At 45.2% G+C, this 20,400-nt stretch overlaps 3 protein-coding genes across 3 annotated transcripts; 1 reads left to right on the plus strand and 2 right to left on the minus strand.

The window, feature by feature from the left end:
- The first annotated feature begins 2,747 nt into the window (after positions 1-2,747).
- LOC123085367 (uncharacterized TPR repeat-containing protein At1g05150) lies at positions 2,748-5,876 on the plus strand. The gene has a single exon (XM_044506992.1). The coding sequence runs from the start codon at positions 3,089-3,091 to the stop codon at positions 5,615-5,617; it is 2,529 nt and encodes an 842-aa protein (XP_044362927.1). The 5' UTR covers positions 2,748-3,088; the 3' UTR covers positions 5,618-5,876.
- A 3,274-nt stretch (positions 5,877-9,150) lies between these two features.
- Positions 9,151-13,911, minus strand: LOC123085368 (ASC1-like protein 3). Its single transcript, XM_044506994.1, has 6 exons — positions 13,437-13,911; positions 12,549-12,757; positions 11,328-11,483; positions 10,367-10,552; positions 10,096-10,279; positions 9,151-9,623 (listed from the first exon to the last, which is right to left on the minus strand). Exons 1-5 carry the CDS (start codon positions 13,539-13,541, stop codon positions 10,132-10,134), a joined length of 804 nt encoding a protein of 267 aa, XP_044362929.1. The 5' UTR covers positions 13,542-13,911; the 3' UTR covers positions 9,151-9,623; positions 10,096-10,131.
- A 4,039-nt stretch (positions 13,912-17,950) lies between these two features.
- On the minus strand, positions 17,951-20,174 carry LOC123083746 (uncharacterized). The gene is made up of 5 exons (XM_044505690.1): positions 20,099-20,174; positions 19,094-19,188; positions 18,680-18,795; positions 18,138-18,575; positions 17,951-18,032 (listed from the first exon to the last, which is right to left on the minus strand). Exons 1-5 carry the CDS (start codon positions 20,172-20,174, stop codon positions 17,951-17,953), a joined length of 807 nt encoding a protein of 268 aa, XP_044361625.1.
- Between the last annotated feature and the right edge of the window lie 226 nt (positions 20,175-20,400).

Below are 20,400 nucleotides of genomic sequence, written 5' to 3' on the forward strand. Positions count from 1 at the left end.
TTGGATATGTCTAAAGCGTATGACAGGGTGGACTGGATCTTCTTGGAGCGAATGATGCAAAAGATGGGGTTCGCTCGCCGGTGGGTGGACTGGATTATGGCGTGCGTCACCTCGGTGAGATACACTGTTAAATTTAATGGAACCCTCTTGGATTCGTTTGCACCGTCGCGAGGGCTACGGCAAGGTGATCCACTCTCCCCTTTTTTGTTCCTACTGGTGGCTGATGGTTTGTTTGCTTTGTTGAAAGATGCTGAAGAAAAGGGGGAATATACACCTTTGAAAGTGTGTCGACGAGCTCCAGGCGTGTCACACTTGCTTTTTGCAGATGATACCCTGTTATTTTTTAATGCAAAGGAGGAGCAAGCAAAAAAGGTACATGAGGTTCTCACTGTGTATGAACGGGCAACAGGACAATGCATTAACCCAGCTAAATGCAGTATACTTTTTGGCAATTCGTGTACCATGGAGGACCAGGAAAGGGTCCGCTTTGTACTGCATGTGAATGTTCTGGATTTTGAGGACAAGTATTTGGGCCTTCCAACACCTGATGGCCGTATGTCGCGAGGTAAATTTCAGAATTTGCAATCCAGGCTACTGAAAAGAATCATCGCATGGGGGGATACCCTTTCTCTTGCTGGTAAGGAAACGATGATAAAAGCTGTTGCACAGGCCATCCCAACTTATATCATGGGTGTTTTCAAGTTTCCTATGTCCGTATGTGATGATCTGAATAGGATGGTGCAGAACTTTTGGTGGGGCTCTTCGGAAGGGAAGAGGAAAACACATTGGCTGGCTTGGCCCAAAATTTTGGCGCATAAGATGAAGGGCGGTCTGGGCTTCAGAGATTTCCGCCTGTTCAACCAGGCCCTGCTTGCCAGGCAGGCGTGGCGTTTACTCACTAATCCTAATATCTTATGTGCACAGGTGCTTAAGGCTCGCTACTATTCGGAGGGTCGCCTTGAAGATACTGTCTTCTCGGGGAACGCCTCCCCTACATGGCAGGGCATCCAACATGGCCTTGAGCTCTTGAAGAAGGGCATCGTGTGTCGTGTCGATGATGGACATAACATCCGCATTTGGTGTGATCGCTGGCTGCCTACCGAGCCATCGCGCCAGCCCATTACCCAGCAAGGAACCTGCCGGCTCAGGAGAGTTGCCGAGCTCCTTGACGAGGCAGGCAACTGGCGTATGGACCTTCTTCGTCGCCACTTCCTCCCTCCGGACATTGACTCTATCAGCAGCATCCGCACATCGCCTCGCGCCACCGACGACATCATCGCATGGGCGCCTGAGAGGAACGGTATCTTCACCGTTTGATCCGCCTACCGCCTAGCCATGGACGAGCGTGAACGTCCATTGGCAACTGCTACGAGCAGGGCACCGGATGGTCATCGCGCCATCTGAAAGATCATATGAGGGTGCCCTGCTCCCCCAAAGGTACGTGTGTTCGCATGGAGAATTGTAACCAACTCGCTGGCTACCTGGGCTAACAAGTTTTGTCGCCACCTTGAGCTTACTGACATATGTCCCCTCTGTGGTGTGGAACGAGAGGACGGCTTCCACGCGATGTGCAGGTGCCCACTTGCCAGGGACCTTTGGCGAGCCATGGAGAAAGATTGGTCGATCCCCAAGGTGGACACCATAGAGAATGATGGACCAGAGTGGCTCTTCACGCTTCTGAACCCTCTGTCGGACACGACGCGTATGGTCGTCCTCATGATCATGTGGCGGGCGTGGTACATCCGCAATGAAATTACCCACGACAAGGCTCCTCCGCCCACAGAAGCATCCAGGCGTTTTCTTCACGGGTACATCACGTCTTTGCTGAGCATCCACCAATTCCCACATGCAGACTTGGTGAAAGGCAAAATGGTTGTGCATGAAGTTGGCCGGCCTATACATGCAAGCAGTGTGAAGGAGCCAACGCTTCAATGGGTACCCCCTCCACCCGGCTGGACAAAACTCAACACCGACGGAAGTTTTGTCCAGGCCACAGGTGCAGCAGGTGGTGGTATGGTCCTGAGAAATGAAAAAGGAGAGCTCATCTTCACAGCATGCAGGCAGTTGTTTACATGTAATAATAGCCTCCAAGCGGAGTTGGAAGCATGCAGGGAGGGACTGCAGCTGGCCTTGCACCGTACAAACATGCCCATCTTGGTGGAGTTGGGCAGTACTGAAGCGGTCTCGATGCTGTCAGCACAGTCGGCGAATCGCTCACAAGTCCGAGCGCTAGTCGAGGAAATACGTGGAATAGTAGCTGTTGAATCAAGGGAGATTTCCTTTTCTCATATTAGTAGATCACAAAATAATACTAGTCACGCACTCGCCGCTTATGGGCGTAGTACCCCGCGCACGGCTGTTTGGTTACGATCGGGATTACACTGCATTGTAAACCTTTCAGAGGCCAGGAAGCCTCATTGAGTTAATGAAATCTTCGTTTATCCCGCAAAAAAAAAAAACATTGGCGATCTTGTTTTGACGGACCAAAACCCAAATTGACGGTCCCCGACGACAAGAAGGCTGCCGGGGGGCGGACCTACCAACCAGTTCACTCCTGCTGACCGCGGTACCAGCAGCACGACCGGCCGAGGACCGCCACCAGCAGCAGGAGGCCACTGCAACCGCAAAACATAACGGTGCGGGACAGCGAGAGCGCGCGCGCGACCGAGCGTGACGGGGTCTCCAACGCCTCAACGTGCGCGCCCACACATACATGCGGCTCCAAAGCCTTGCAATCTTGACCAGTGCCGGCCGGACGGACGGAGCGGGGCTGGCGGAGCGCCCTATCCCACCATGTCCATGTGATGGCGAGGGAACCAGCACGCGCCCTCCCCTCGCGAATTCAGCCCTCCATCCAGCTAGCCCAGCCACAAGCCAGGCTGCCACCTCCCCCCCTCCAACCATCGTCTCCCTCCCTTCCACCTCCACCACACCACGCCCACGCCCACGCCGCACCACAACCGCCGCTCCACCCTGGTTCCACCCCGCCCCCCGCCTCCCCCCTCCCCTCAAATCCCCCGCCCCCGCGCGTGCCGAATCCGCCGTCGATCGCCGCTCCGCCCCCCCACCCAGCGCGCGGCTTCCCGCGATGGCGCTGTCCGCGTCGGCGGCGTCGGCGGGGAGGGGCGCGCGGGCCGAGAAGGTGCGCAGGATCTTCGAGCGCTTCGACGCCAACGGGGACGGCGGGCTCGACCGGGCCGAGATGGCCAAGCTCGTCGTCGCCGTCAACCCACGGGTCAAGTTCAGCGACGACCAGATCTCCGCCATCCTCGACGAGGTCTTCCGCACCTACGCCGAGTTCATCCTCCCGGGGGGGCAGGGCCTGTCTCTCACCGGCCTGCTCCGCACCTACGACGACGGCGCCGGGGACGTCGACCGCGACTTCCTCGCGCTCTCCCTTCCCGCCGTCGACTCCGACGCTTCCTCCCCCGAGATCGGGCCCGGGGACGCCGCCGCCTCCTCCTCCCCGACCTCCGGCGCCGCCGTCGCCGCCTCGCTGCTCGACGACCACCTCAAGCCGCTCGGCATCGGCGGCACGGGCCCCTCGTCCAGCTCCCGCGCCGCCGTCGCCGCGCCGGCCTGGGCGACCTCGCCCAGCCACGGGATTGCCTTCGATTCCTCCTGGGCGCTCCTCGACGACCTGGAGATACTCGTCAAGCGCCTCCGCTCCAAGCAGCTGCGGAAGACCTCCTCGGTCGACACCAGCGGGGGCGGCAGCAATCTCGACTCCTTCTCCGAGGCCGGCTGGTCCAGGGAGATCTCCGCCTCCGCCGATTCGGGTTTGGCGTCCGCGCCGTGGGACGAGACCAGCCGGGACTACCTCACCTTCGTCAAGGAGCTCGCTGTTCTCCGCACGCGCGCGGACGCCTCCCGCTCTCGCGAGGAGGCCTTCGACAACCACATGGTCATCGGCCGGGCGCTCTCCGAGCACCGCCTCTTCCGAGACGCCCTTGCCAGCTTCCGCCGTGCCTGCGAGCTTCAGCCCACCGACGTCCGCCCGCACTTCCGCGCTGGTAACTGCCTCTACGCCCTGGGCCGCCACGCCGAGGCCAAGGAGGAGTTCCTCCTTGCCCTCGAGGCGGCAGAGGCAGGTAACTCCCAGTCCGCGGACATTCTCCCACAGATCCATGTCAACCTTGGTATTGCAATGGAGGCTGAGGGGATGGTGCTTGGTGCCTGCGAGCACTATCGAGAGGCTGCCATACTGTGCCCATCCCATGCCCGCGCGCTGAAGCTCCTTGGGAGTGCACTCTTTGGTGTTGGGGAATACCGTGCAGCGGAGAAGGCACTGGAGGAGGCCATCTTCCTGAAGCCAGACTATGCTGATGCGCACTGTGATCTTGGGTCAGCCTTGCATGCAGTAGGGGATGATGACCGTGCAGTTCAGGAGTTCCAGAAAGCAATTGATCTTAAACCTGGGCATGTTGATGCCTTATACAATCTTGGTGGATTGAACATGGACGCATGCCGATTTGTGCGAGCTGCGGAGATGTATACTCGTGTGCTGAGCATCCGACCAAACCATTGGCGTGCTCAGCTAAACAAGGCAGTCGCTTTGCTTGGGCAGGGAGAGTCCGAGGAGGCCAAGAAGGCACTCAAGGAGGCATTTAAGATGACACAAAGGGTGGAGGTGTATGATGCCATCTCACATCTGAAGACACTGCAGAAAAAGAAGCTAAAGCCTTCAAAAGGAAAACATGATGCTCAAGGAGAGGAAGCCTTTGTTATTGTAGAAGCATCCAAGTTCAAGAGGGTTGGAAGCAAGACCACATTGCGGCAGGATTTGGCCAATGCCCTTGATATAAGGGCATTCGAGAGGACGACAAAGCTTGGCCACTGTGATGCTGAGCTTCTGAGGAAAGAGATGAATGAGACTGATGTCCCCGTATCCTACTCAGGCACTGGCATCCCAGAGAAGTCGATCAGGAAAGCAGCTCTTGAGGTTATTCTTCGCAGGCTCCTATCTTTCCTCAAGCCAGATACCTTCCAGGGTGCTGTCAAGGCAATGAATGAAAGAATTCTCTCGGTCCTTGATGCGTCTGGCTCTGGCCGCGTTGATCTTGGGATGTTCTTTGCTATCATTGCTCCAATCTGTTCTGGTCCTGTGGATAGGCGCAAGCGTGTCGTCTTCGATGCACTCCTTTGGCGTCCTGCAAGCGAAGGTGGCAGGGGCCAGATCAGGAGGAGTGACGCGCTAAGTTACATTAAACTTCTCCGTGCCGTTTACATACCAACCAATGGGGCTAGCGACATGCTTGAAATGCATGGGGAGTCCGACCCTACCATGGTATCGTACACAGAGTTCCTCGAGATGTTCAATGATCCTGATTGGGGGTTTGGAATTCTAACCACACTGGTGAAGCTTGAAGACAGTGATCATGTTCGCCATGGCAGCCACACCTGCTCCATATGCAGATATCCTATCATCGGTTCACGGTTCATGGAAACAAAACACTCGTTTAGCTTGTGTAACCGGTGCTACAGTGAAGGGAAGGTTCCATCAGCCTTCAAGTTGGAGGAGTACAGGTTCAAAGAATACAGCAACGAGTCGGAGGCTCTTATAGACAAGTGCATGTGCTTTAATTTGAATTCTAAGAAGCTGGAAGCTGATGCTTGATTGTTGGAGCATCGGCGTCGAGTTGTTGAGGACGAATCTGTGTATGCCCTTTGTAGTTGTGAAGATGCCTAGTTAGCTCTCCTGCCCGCCCTCTTGTAAACTAAGGTCCTGTTCTTTTTGGAGTTCGCCAAATGTGTTCCGACCCTAAGCTGTTAGCTATTGTTGGTTCCAAGTGTATGGGAGCAAGAGCATGTGAACTCCAAATACACTCCCTGTAACCACATCCCAAATCAATGCTACCAAGGCTTTGAAGTGTTTCTGAGCCGGATGTGTTGTTCAGACCAACAGTTTTGGTTGCGCTGCGTACTACTCCCTCAACACTAAAAACGTCTTACATTATGGGAAGGAGGGAGTATTTTTGTGCATTTTAGGTTTCAGGTATGTAGTATTTTTGTGCATTTTAGGTTTAAGGTATGGTTCCAGGGGCATAACGGAACACCAATATCTATGTTGTTTCTTTTCAACTGCTTTTCTTGGCCGATCTTAAATAGAAGCTTCTTCTCTAATCTTGGTCACAGTGGTTGCTCCCATCATTTGTCCAAATCATTCGCATGACAGGCGAGTCCACTCAGTGGCCCAAATTTCTGAATCCTCGGATGGCTGTTGCAATTTTCTGGCGCTCTAACTGTGGTTGACATGTTTTAATCAAATGGTTGGATTATCTTGCTCATGCAGGTTATTCCACGGTACCAAAATATGCAAACCACATTTGCCAATGTTGTGGCCTTGAAGGCTGTTCTCCTGCTCTGGAGATTGCTTCCGTTCAAATGTTCGGCATACTCTCACCCCTAGATAGATCTAGGGCCCCTGTATCTATCTCCGTCGTGTTTCTTTACTTCTTTCAATGTTCCCTCCAGCTATTTTCAGTTGTTGCTTAGTGCTGAATAACTCAATGCTCTTGTTTCGTGGTACAATGCGACTATCTTTTTTCCAGAACGTGGATTTATCGCTGGTGTTCAGTTGCTCCCTTCTTCAGTCTGTAGTGGCTGTTGCTCAACTAAAGATTCTTGCTCTTTATGCTTTGTTTAGTTTTCGCCGTCCCATGCCGATGCTGTGCAGGTCCATGAAATCCAGCATGTGCGACCCACTCCAGGGACTTTTTCCGCTCTTTTTCTTTGTCGGCATTTTCTTTTTGTGGCTTATTTTTTCCCTGTGACCATTGGCAAAGCAACACGGTGCGGCAGCATGACGCGCTCGGCTGGCGGGAAGGAATGCGTGTTTTACCTTTTAAAATTTACAAATCGATCCTTTGTCCACTTGAATTGGCCAAATGGCCCTAAATAGTACGTAAATCCTATTGCCAATTTGTCGTGGCAAACTGTTCTCTGAGCGCCACATGTCTCTTTCACCCAATTTTCGTCTCATCGTGCTGATGAGTGATCATCTTGGAACGAACTAAGAGCAACTCTAGCGGAGTTGTTGTATGCCCCGACGACTATAATAATTGCCAATACGGTGATTTTGACCTAAAATGGCACACCATGATCGCTATAATTTATGGAGTTCGCTCAAATAAGAAGATTGTGGAGGCCCCGTTTGAAGCTCGCTCCATATCCAATCACCAGCTTGGGAGGAAAGCTCGCTCCATATCCAATCACCAGCTTGGGAGGAAAGCTCGCTCCATATCCAATCACCAGCTTGGGAGGAAACTTTCAGCTTCTTCCTTCTTTGGCCAACGCCGGGATTTTATAGAGCGCCCGGCAAACAAACACACCACCGCGAAAAGATAATCACTGGCAAGTGGGTTGATGAGATAGCTAACCACCCGCCCATTGATGGTGTACCCGTTCACCTTGAATTCCCGAGGCACATGTTTGGATGGTCGCCACGCGGCCCAGTTATAAAATACCGGTGCCAACACGTCCCCATCATCAAAACCCTAGCTGCCAGCTCCCCTTTCTCGCCGTCTCCTTCCCTAGCCATCTCCTCCCCTCTCCGCCATAATGCGGACGCACCGGAGGGGCGCAACCCATTGGCTAAACCGCTTGTCCCAGTTGTGGCACACCGACAGTGCAAACTCCCCTAGGGCGCACTAGCTGCGGCAACCAATGGTTCCTCCTCCGACGACGACACGCGTGGCGATTCATCCTCCCGTGACAAATATATTGTCTCCCATGGCAGCGGAAGGCATTGATCTGGTGCCTTGGATGCCATCATACACGTCAACGAGGTCGTTCCCATCAACACCGCTGCCCTGTCGCCTCCGAGTCCCCGGTCGCCATCGTGTTGTGGCTCTGTGCCCTCAAAGCTCGCAACGAGAGCACAATTCTACCCTGCAACCACCGATAAGGAGCAACAACAACTCGCGACTGCCGCTCGTGAGTCTGACCCCTATGCCTACCTTGACAATCTCTCAGGGGAGGTCGATGGCAATGTTGAATAGTGAGATTGCATATTATGAAGATGTCGTCGAATGACATTCCAATGGCTAATTATATGTAATGCTACACATTTTGCCCACTAAATATAGTTGTTATTAAGTTATTGTGCTGATACATGTGTTTGGTTAAATTAAATTGAGCTTAAATTGCCCCTACAAAATTGAAGATGTCAAAAAAAGTTATTTACAGAGGCAGCCGTTTTGGCAATTTCATGTTTGCTTACAAGTCCAATAGCCTCCAAATCCGTATAGAGCGGCAATCCGACTATGGTGACTCTGCTGAAGTTGCTCTAGAAAAGAGCAAGAGAAGAAAATAAAGATGCCTCTACTATTAAACTTTGGCAAAAATAACATGATATTTAAGACACAACCGACCATGAAATATCAGGTTTGGTAACATATATGTAGCACCAAGTTGTCCAAAAATGCCAAATGGAGACCAAGCTCCATGGAGGCCTTAATTCGGAAACTTCAAAATTCAAACTTTTTAGTTTCAAAAATTTTACCTAGAGACATAATATACATGTGTGTAAATTTCCAGGCCAAAATACCTTAAAATGAGAGCTACAAAAAAAGTATGTGGCTTCTTAGAATATGTAATATTCATCCTTAAAGTCCATGAATTTTTATTTGCAACCCGCAATTCAAGGTATCTCATCCCAAAATTTTACGCACATACCACATTACATCCTTGTATACATGTGTATTTTTTCCAGAATATTTTGAAACTGCAAAGTTTGAATTTTAAAACTTCCAAAATTAAGGCCTCTATGGAGTCCGGTCTCCAAAATGCCCTAGTTGTCACACAAGAGACAAACTGCTCTTGGTTGCTGTACTCCAAGCTCCTTCAACACAGTTTAGACCTAGATAATTATAGCCTTCTTACAAGGGGATCCGTCTTACAAGCACTTGACGAAATCAAGTTAGAGTGAAGAAATATAGCAAACCCACCCGTAGACTTTTGCTCATCTAGACATCCTGCCCTGTCAGCATCTGAAATTGCAGTCACCAGAACAAAGCTTGACATGTCTATCCGGATCCCTAACTCCCTAGTATTTCTAATGTAAATCTCAGAACTATCTTAACAACACGGCCATGTACATTATAAACCAATGCAGATGCGATCGTAGTCACACATAGATAAAGAAACCAATGCCGTCAAAAAGTTATAACTAGCAGCATGAGACACTTGGCACATCAGATGAGAAGATACATGTGAGATTTTCTAAGCTCCTGATAAAAAAAATCAACTTATTCCCATGAATTAGAACTAAACCTACTCATAGTCACAGTATACAAGACATGGCAGAGAGGAGTTTCTAAGCTCTGTGGAAAAGCCACAGAAAACGACCTCTGAAGCCTTTTCTACGAACAAGGAAAGATGAACCAAAACTTATGAAGGGACCTTCAAGTAAGGTTGCTAGCTATACCCGGTATATATAGACCTGCTCTGTTTCTTGGTCTAGCAATCTTTGATATCATAAGGTAATATACAGAGATGAAACTTTCTTAGCACAAGCTTGCCGACCAACACAATCTACTGTTGTAAGTACAGGGCAAGGTACCAGCAAAGAAATGGCCCATCACAATTGTCAAAGAACCACCCCCATCAATCATCATCCGAATCTGCATTGTGAAGAAATTCATCAACTTAAATGATTACAGCTAACAAAAACCTGGGTTAATACAGTTTCTGGTGCGATTCAAATCTTTATAACTGATAATGATGGAAGGGGGTCTCCCAAGCAATGCATCGGAGCCGGTTACCATTAGCCAATCTGATCAATGTGTGATATTATGACTGCACTATTCATGCAACTAGTCAAAATTGAAATGTGTGGTTCATTATTTCATTATGTATGTCATATGGGTCTCCCCTACTGATTCCCCTCTCCTTTCATTTCGAAATGCACAATTTGCCGACAAAGTTAAGCCTGTATTATCTGGAAGAGAAGGGGGGAATCCAAATTTCACACAAAAAAAGTATGTAGATATCCTAATACCATCTGTGAGTTCGTAAAAAAAACATCAGACAGGCTGAAAAAGGGTGAATGCAAATCAAACAACAACTGATTGCAGCAAAGAAATAAAACCTTACCAGATCGAACATCCTCTCCGACTTTTCCTTTATTATTCAATTCAATTGTTTCATTATCATTAAAAATATGAGTTTCCCCCAATATACATGAAACACAAGTAATGTGAGAAGCATTGTGTTGAAAACGTAGTACAAGGTCGTTGGGAACCTATCCAGCTTCCTCAAGGATATGATGGACTGGTAGCTGGCATTGCAAGAACAAGAACAGTGAGTTTCAACCTTTGGAAGTAAAAGGAATACAAGAAATTATGTACCAAAGTAGCAAACAAACCTTGAGGTTTTGATTATCCAAAATGGGAAGTAAATCAGACGTAGCAGGAGCCAAGAGAGAGCAAAAAGCCCAAAAAATAAGCTAGCCCCTAGTTCTTTTTCAGTGTACTTGCACAATTTGGCAGTTTCAAGGAACACGTCACTCGCGTCATGCAACGCAAGAATAATTGTCCCAATTCGAAAAAATCTGCAGAAATGTAACTTTAGTTGCCTTAGAGCTGTGTTGGAATTTTGATTTTAGCTATAAAAGTCTAGTATATCCTATGAATGATCATAATCAACAGAAAGAAGTAAAAAGAAATGAATGCCTCTATAGTACAATGATTTCAGAAATATATATGTATTGTGAGATTACATAGCTATGCTGCATGAAAAAAAGCGAAATTACAAGGGAGTGCAGTACCCTTTGTTCTAATGAAGCACAATGATTTTCAGAAATATCTATGTACTGTTACATGACATGGCCATGCTGCAGGGACAAAAGACCAAATTAAGCACTGCTTACTAGAACATTCAGATCAATCAACAGCAAGAGTTAAATCGATCTATTATTGCCATTATAAATTCTGCTTTCCAATTTATAGATTTTCATACTCCCTCCGTCCGAAAATACTTGTCATCACAATGGATAAAAAAAGATGTATCTAGAACTAAAATACGTCTAGATACATCCCCTTTTATCCATTTTGATGGCAAGTATTTCCGGACGGAGGGAGTACATGATAATATTTGTTTATCAAATCAAACCAGTAGGTAACTAGAAAGATCTAGAGAATTGCCAAGCTTCAGTGCACACTGCAAAGTCATTGGATTCCAGCGTAAGTGATTGGTAATTGATGGTTTTTTGATGCATAATGACCAACTGACCATAAATAGGACACATCAGAATATAACAGAAGTCCGTTCCCATACAATTTGCAATCCAGAAAATACACAATTAAAGAGGCTCAAGAAATATTTACCCAGTCAGAAATGAATATCCAATAAGAACAGATGTTACTACATGATGAGACATCATCACAGCAAAATCTTTTCTGCGGGTTTCCCAGGCAATGAGAGCAAAAATGCTGTAGATATAAAATCCACACTGGCACATGTAGAAAAGTCTCAATGAGGACCTGAGATACAGAGGTCAACATATATATTAGAGAAAAGGACAAAATATCACTTCACTCAAAGAATAGGTTAAATGGTTCCAAACAAATATGCCCGGGAGTGTTTCAAAGTTCCTATTAACATATCTAAAATCTATAAAACCTGAGCCATTTGTTTTGTGTGATAATGAGCACGGCAAGGTGTTCCGAGCATCATGTCATCAAACATCAAACAAAGAACGGCATCATGAGTATGCATCTTCCCTTCTAAATGGAAGGTCATGCGAGGTAAACCTTACCCCTCACATTTCCTAGAAAAGCTAAGACTAAGTAGAAGGATGGGAGAACAATAATTTACCATGGTTATAGTTGGTAAAGGTTAAATGAAGCAGGATTCCTTTATCAAGGTAATAAAGCTATTACAAGATCACATGTAAAAGTTTAAAGTGAAAATGGGTACAGTAAAGTATGTGGTCGCTGGATAATAGATCTTTGCAACTTCTATGCATGCCTCCAAACGTCAGTTATTTAAAGTTATTGCAGATAGAGTTTAGGGACTCTCTATAAGACAGTAAGAGACCATATGCAACAAATGGTGTGCGAATCTACCTAACTTTCTTGACTATAAATAAAGCTATCAACAATAAATAAATAATGTCAATGTATATAAAGTAAGAAATGTGCATAAATATTTCCTCTAAGTGCCAGTACAAGATAATGGTACAGTAGCAACACCCTGAAGGGTGTACGAAACAGTGTGTTAATACTCGTGAAGGAGAGGATACATAAAAATGTTTTGAACATAGGCAACCTTATCATGTTAGCTTAATAGCAAGGTAAGCGAGTTTATGATTTTTTTACATATATCAAATTACGAGATAATTAAATATTTCATGATCTTAAATGATCTGAAATATTCTGAAATTCATACTTTTGAGTACATTTAGAGGTTAATGTATTGCAATAACAATAAGCTCTCTCTCTTCAACTTTAAAGAAATTGAAGAGACCATGTATCAGGGCAGAAAGCTCATGCAACACCAGTATACCCTATATTTAAGAAAATTATAGAAGTATACTTGGCACTCACGGGATGGGTTGATTTGGCCAGCCATCGAAGTATTGCAATGTATCCAACGACCATGGTTCCTGCTTTATTATCAATAGGACCCATGCCTGAACAGAAGCATAGTATGTCAGCTTCCAAGTAGACTCTGAGAACTTGACAATCTTTGCTTGCCTGGCCTCATCATTCATCAACTTAGAAGCCTTGCTAGTGAAAAGGTAAACTGCCAACGGCTGAAATGACATATACGAACAGCCAAACATCAGATGTGAAGGTTAAACTGACGAATATTCAGTGATGTAAAATATAGTTCATGGTAAAATTTCAGAAAATTTGGACAGAAGCGAATGAACATATACTGTACATAATTAAAGCAGAGGTAACCTAGGGGCCTATTGAGACAGATTTATAGAACAAATAGAACAATTATATTATTCAGTAATCTGAAGCATCATGTAAATAATTTCAGACTGTATATGGATTTTACAGTGGCTTCGAAATCGAAGATAATAATCAAGTGCAGTGGTGTATCATGTAGGAATTGTTGGTACACGACATGATAATGCTCACTACAGTACAGAGTACATGGAACACCAGAAGGCATGAGAACAGACAAGCAAGCTCAGCTTAATAACTGCAGTAGTAGTACAGACACAGGAGTCCTAGACAGCATCCATCAGTAAGGCAGTTAATGAGCAGTTTCCACTCGGGGCACAGTCGGCGGGGCGTTGCATCACATGCGCACGGACGGTTAGTCAGATTAGCCGGATCACATTGATCGGTTACGAATTCGGCAGCAACACCAGCGAGCATTGAGCGGCAGCACGAGGTGCAGACGTGGGGCGAGAGATCTCGCGGAACCCAGCGCGAATCTGGCGGGAAGGGGCGGCGGCGGAGGAGCTGGTTCCGTACCTTGTACAGTAGGCGGTCGAGGACGAAGCGGGCGCAGAAGAAGCCGAGGGAGAAGAGCAGCGTCATGGGGAGGACGGACGCGGCGTCCGGGCCGCGGATCGCCATCGCCGGCCTCGACGGCGCCACCACCAGCAACAGCGGCAGCAGGTAGCAGCAGCACCGCACGGCGGCGCCCCCGGCCGGGCAGTCCGCGCACGCGGATAATGTGAAGGGGGTGGACTGGGTTAGGGAGCAGGCGGTTGAGGGGGGAGCGAGAGGCCCAGGCGGACGGACGGACGGGCACGCACTGCTCCTTCCCTCTGTATTTCTACTGCTGCTGCTCGCGCAGCCGCGGCGCAGGTGGGAGGAGGCGGGCACGAGCAAGGCAGGAGGGCAGCAGGACGATGCGCGTGAGGGACGACGGCGGGCGGGGTGTGGGATCTCTGGACTCTGACGTCTCTGTCTCTGCTTCTGCCTCTGCTCACCCTAGAATTTCGTTGTCTTTTGTTTATTTAAGTGTCCGGTCGTACGAGTATTTGTGATTTAACTAGGGCTCCTCCTGGACTAATTAAGACTCCAGTCTTGAATTGATTTTTTTAGGATCAGTCTTGAATTGATGGGAGGCCTCGTGCCTCCTGACACCTCTCCAAAGAATGTTTGGGCTGATGGTTTGTTCCGCTTTCGCCACCCCTCCTTGGCTTGTACGCGAACCTATGTCCCCTAAAAGAAAAAACGAATTTATGTCCAAATGCATACATGCGGGGAAATATCACGTGCTCCCATCCTTGTGGTTTTCTTCATGCTTAATTTTAAAATATTGATTTAAAAGTTTCAAAATTCTGAAAAAATGTTCACAAGGAATGAGACTTCAACCTCTAAAAATTTCAGGTCCAAACTCGAAATGTATATTGAGAAACAAAAAAGACAATTTCAAATATGAATAGTGTCAAACGTTGTTTTTGTCTCTTTTTTTACACTAGATTTCCCTTTTTTCATGAACGTCCATTTGGAGTTTTGACAAGTTTTTGGTAGTTGTAGTCTACCTTCCACTGATTTGTCTCTAGAAGTTAGTTCATTTCTTAACATGTGAAAAACGATTCATGTCCTCAACAACGGTGTGACTAGTTTGTTTGTCTAGCCTTCGCCACGTTTTTCCGGCTCACGCTCTTTTTGTTGTGAGCTAGTAGTTTGCGTGCACGGATCCATGTCTTCCTTGCCCGTTTTATGGCATGCTTTGAGGATTTGAATTATTATTTTTTGCAGGGAGAGAATTTGAATTCTTATGAGTTCATTTTTATGATCGTCTTCGAGGATTTCTTGCACTACAGTTTAGAGGGAAATAAATATCCACCTAAATCTATTTGTATTTGGTGTGGCTAGGTTTCAATTGAATAAGACTTAATTAGGTATTAGTCAAGTGACATAATCTATACTTCCGCTGTTTCTAAATGTAAGTCATTTTAGAGATTTCAATAAAGGACTACATACGGAGCAAAATGAATGAATCTACACTCTAAATTATGTCTATATACATCTGTATGTAGTTTGTATTGAAATCCCTAAAAAACTTATATTTAGAAACGGATGTAGTAATAAAGAAAAGGGAAAATCTGAAGATTTTTTTGCACCGATCACCATGTAAGACCCCACATATATAGCATCCAGATACTTGGTTAATTCTTGGTCGACTGAGATTTAGCAATTCCATTTGTATTTTTTTTCTCGTAATGTGTCAAGCACTCATCGATGCTCATTACCCCTTTAAAGGGCTTTAAAGGATGGTGGAGTACCCGCGACCTGAGGCCATCCACGGCCTCGCGCACCCATGCATCATCCGACCGATTCACGTCGTCCCTATCCGCCTGCCAGATGGCCTTCGCGTCGTCCAATCCTGTTAGTCCATTCCTCACCACCGTGTCGGATCTGTTGGTCCATGGTCAGTGGGCCGCATTCGCGTTACCCTCCCCCTTCCCATGGTCTGGCGTCTTTTGCCTCGTCCTTGAGCGTGCGTTTCTGGGAGCACATGCCTAGGTCTCTTATATAGCGCCTTAAGCGTCACTTGTCCCGTTTGCGCTCAGGCGCTTGGTGAGTTGGGCCGACCCATTAACATGAACACTCACTCGAGCCCTCCGTCGACTGGCAGGTTCACTCGCTAGCTCGATTCTTTGTTGGCTCGGTTGGTCATTCTGCTAGTGACCCTTGACCATTGAAGTTTTGAAAATAAACAAAATAAATAAATAAGATTTTGAAATTTTTTGCAAAATACCAAAAATGATGAACTAAAAATGCAAATAAAAATGTCTAGGATTAGAGAAAAGTTCATGAACAACGAAAAAACACTAATTAAATAGTTCACGATATACTAAAGTTCACTAATTTGAAAGGAAAAGTTTGCAAATTTGGAAAATAATGCCCATGAATTTACATAAAGTCCACAAATTTGAAAAAGGTCCACGAATCTAAAAAAGTAGAAAATAAAAACAAAATTCACAAATTTTGAAAAAAGTTCATGAATACAAAAAAAGTTCACGGATTTTAAAGGATAAGTTCATGAATATGAAAAAAATTGTGAACTTCAAAAATATTCACGAATTTAAAAAACGTACATTTGAAAAAGTTCACAGATTTTAAAATTCACGTATCTAAAAAAAGTTCATGATTTTGAAAACCAAATCTTGGATTGGAAAAAGGATCGTAATTGTTGAAAAAGAGTTCATGGATTAAAGAAGTTGATGAATTCAAAAAAATGATAATGAAATTCAAAAAAGTTTGCGAATATGAAAAAAGTTCAAGAACTTTCAAAAAATGTTTGCAAATATCAAAAAACTTCGCTAATTTTAAAAATGTTCAATAATTTCAGAAATGTTCAATGTTTTTCAATATGAAATATGTTCATGAATTTTCAAACGTGTTCACAAATTTGGACAAAGAAATTGAGATAAGTTAAATTGAAAAAAAGAGGGTAAAAAGAAAAGAAAAGAGTCTGAGACCGACCGAGAAGTATACACAAACCAGGAACGATAGTTGAACATTTATGGGCCAGCCCAGTTAACTCGTGGGGTGTGCGTCTCATACCATTTACCCTTTAGGCCTTATTTGACAGCAAGCGATTGTGGAGGTTTTGGGAGGAGAGGATTTCAGGGGATTTGGTGAATCCCCCTCTTCGACACAATCCCCTTGAAACCTCAAATCACCCTCTAGCCACACATCCTTCAAATCCCACTATGTAAAAAACAACGTTTGATAGGAAGGGATTGCCATATTGAATTAAAATAGTGTAAAGCAGTTAAAAATCTAATCTTGCAACACTTCTTCACATGAACAACATAATTCTATTGACTTGGAATCAATATATCATCACATACACATAACAGCAGCATATTCTCTCACATCAGCATGACTTAGAACCAAAAATGTCTCATAGGTTCTCTGCATTCACAAGACCCAGGCAAGAAATGCGTACATGCTGAGAATACATAAGCATGCTGATCTATTTATGCAACATAGAGAAAAGCATCACTTGATGTTCCGCAACGGGTGTTGGAAGAGAGTACATGACAGGAGCATAAATTTCAACTACAAGTCAGCAGTAGCGCAGACACAAAAGCAACCGAAGAGACTCTCAAATAGACGATTTCGAGGGACCTTGCAAACGTCTCCTCCCTCTGCTTGTTCCACTTCTCAATCTGGTTCGGTAGGACCTGGAGGATACCAAAATTCGTCTCAGCAAACAAAGAGACTTTTCCCTTGCATAAACAACAATGATCAAGTATATTTCAAGAAATATTAAGAGCACAAAATACAAAATTAAAAAGAGAACAAAGGCAAGATTTGTTCAACTTCAGAGGCTGTAGACTGTTTTGCAAAGGGAAAATTACAATGAAGAAATAGTATGAATTATTTCATGGCCTTGTTAGAGCTACATCAAGAGGTACAGAACTACTTTTAGATTAAATCAAATTGTAATAAACACAAAAGCAAGAAGAATCTGATGTGGCACGCAAGATGCAACTTGATGGGCCGAAGATGGATGGACCAGTCAGGTCACCTGGTGGCTGGTGAGATACCACAAGATCTCTGTATTTATAATCAGACGATTTCTAGTGGCTGGATGGATGAACAGACGATTTCTAGTACTATTATAGATAAACAAGGAAACTTGCTAGAAACATCATCGCTGTTTCTTTATTGCCAAACAAGTTCAGTGCCGTTGGCTGCAGTGATTTGCATATGACCGCATTCACAATTCAGAGCAAAGGTTGCATAACAAATCGAACCAAGATGAACTAACAAACCTAACGATTTCCATGGTAAAAAAATGGTTCAAAACGCAGCGCCACTTGACTTGACTCCATCATGTAACTACTAGCACAATCTAATAAGTACTCGACGACGAGCCAGCCAACAACAATTAAAAGTAGCTATGAATTGTCACACAGCTCTGAATCTTGATCCCCCCATAACAGCAGCATGCTCTAAATCTTGAGTTCTTGATAGGTAGCACAAAGAAGAAGGGGATGCAGAAGATTGTTACCTTAGATATGTTGAGTCAACTCTGCCATTTCGCTCCGAAGAAGCACCGCAACACTCTCTTCATCTTCCGCGGCATAATTAAGAAAGATGTCACGGTTCTCAACACTTTTGAACACTTTGTAGGCAGTGGCTCTTTCATCACGGTGGATACTTTCCATCTTGTGCAAAACAGCAATGCACTTGCTGATGGAGAATTCTTGGGCATTTTTTGCCCCTGCCAATAGAGCAGACTCCTCCTCCGCTTGCTTCCATTTGATCTCCACATATTGTGCCATCACTTCCACCATAGGATCATCACGCTTCTTACCCTTCTTTGATTCCTTCACATGCTTGTTATTTGAAGCAGCAACACCACCTCTTTGTGTAGCATCTCTTGAACCATCACTTGGGGCAGCACCTCTTGGACCATCACTTGGGGCAGCATCTCTAGGACCATCACTTGGGGCAGCATCTCTTGGACCATCACTTGGGGCGGCATCTCTTGGATCATCATACATGTGTAAATCATCATCGTATTGATTCAGGTCAAAAGAGAAGGCAATCTTCTCTCTTTCAACTTCGGGATCACCATCACTCACTTGTGTAACCTCAGTTGATGTGAAATTGAAGTTACCTTCTGCTACATGCCTTGCACAAACACCCAAGTTATCATTAAAGGACACACAACAATGAAAATTCGTTATAAAGGTCAACAAAAAGAGAGGAAATGAAAATCCATTCAACTCAGTAACTCACCATCATACAGATCACCAAGCTTATCGTAGAGGGGAAAGGGCTTATTCTGGAACTTAGCTATTTCTGGCCACGTCTGTATATATAAAAGAAATGATTTATCAAACTTAGATTGCTCGAAAACAAGATTGATTACAAAATAATGGAATACAAGTCATCAAGTTTTGCAAAGACAAAATGCACTACACTAGAACTTACAGTCATCAAGTTTTGTCAAAGATGCGCGTCAGCATCTATCATGTGTGTATGATAGTTCCAGCTGACACTGCTCTGTTTGCGAGCATCCTTAATAAGTCGGTATTGAGCTTTCAAGTCTTTTTGCTTTTCCTGAATCTGTATCTTTGTAAAATTAGTGTGGCCATATCTTTCATGAAATAAACCAGCCATCCTATTCCACGCTTCAGTTGACCAACCATTATGTCCCCTATGGTACGGAGTGTTGTGCTCCTGAAGTATCTCAACCAAACCTTTTCCAAAGCTGGGTTCCATTGAGTTCTTGGCTTTTTAACTACACCAACACAAATTTACATTGTTCAAACTTAATGCTCAACATGATAAGAGGAGTTACTATCATTCAATTTGAAAACAAATAGTGATAAACTTTAGGAGGACTAGTGAAAACTTCCAACAACATGATAAGAGTGAGTTATTCATTATCTATAGTAGAGTGAGTTGTGTGACCTACATATGCTACTTTATTCTCTAACTTATACTCTACTAGTGATTATGTCATACCATTGACGAAACATAATAAGTGAGCAGTACTTCTTTTGGGAAAACTGTCAGCTAAATAATACTCTAGTAGTCTATATACTCCTGTTATAGACTTGTTTCTGCTATAATGCACCACTACATGTAGTATTGAAAGATATCATTGACCAAACATAACAGCAAGCATAGAACTTAATTGGAAAGATCTGAGAAATGGAGATTAAGTAGACCAAATACCTCTTGGAGGTGTCTTTTTAATTTTGGGTGATGGCTTCTTGGCACCGTGTGAAGCTTTTTCCCACTTGCTTTCATGAGATTGTACTTTGGGGACCCCTTTGGATACATATTAGATGACGAAGACAAGAGAAGTTAATTAATTAGTATATGTATATATATGATAAAACACACACCATCATGTTGGCTATTCAGGATGGTATGCTTCCCACATTTGCATTGCGATTTCATCCCTTAGAGTGTTCCCTAAGTCCTTGTTCCCATAGTTATTCTCATCGCCATTCGGGAGATCAACAAAAGCATTTGGCGCTATGTTATCGGGCTGGTTGTCAAGCCAAGTCTCGTCACCATTCTCCATTTTGATGATATTGTGAAGAACTACGGCAGCTGCGGGAAGTTTCACTTGGTTCTCGATTGAATGCAGTGTGCCGACATGAAGAATTGGGAAGCACTTTTTAAGAATTCCTAGGGACCTTTCCACATGGTTTCGTAGAACAGCATGCCGATGATTGAACAATTCCTTGTGGTTTTGTGGCCGAGGATGTCCATGACCAAATTCTTTCAAATGATACCGGACACCCCGATAAGGTGCAAGAAATGACTGAGTGTTTGCAGAAAATGAAGAACCCTCGCATCCGTAGCTGAACCCTCCCAGCCACATGATATGAAAGTGATTTTTAAATCGAAGTCGCATGCAACCATAATATTATGACTCAAGGTACCCTTCCTATTCCGAAATGGAGCAGCAATCCCAGGTGTTGCGGTTATAGGAACA

This window comes from Triticum aestivum, chromosome 4A, assembly GCF_018294505.1.
Source record: "Triticum aestivum cultivar Chinese Spring chromosome 4A, IWGSC CS RefSeq v2.1, whole genome shotgun sequence".
Taxonomy (NCBI): Eukaryota; Viridiplantae; Streptophyta; class Magnoliopsida; order Poales; family Poaceae; genus Triticum; species Triticum aestivum.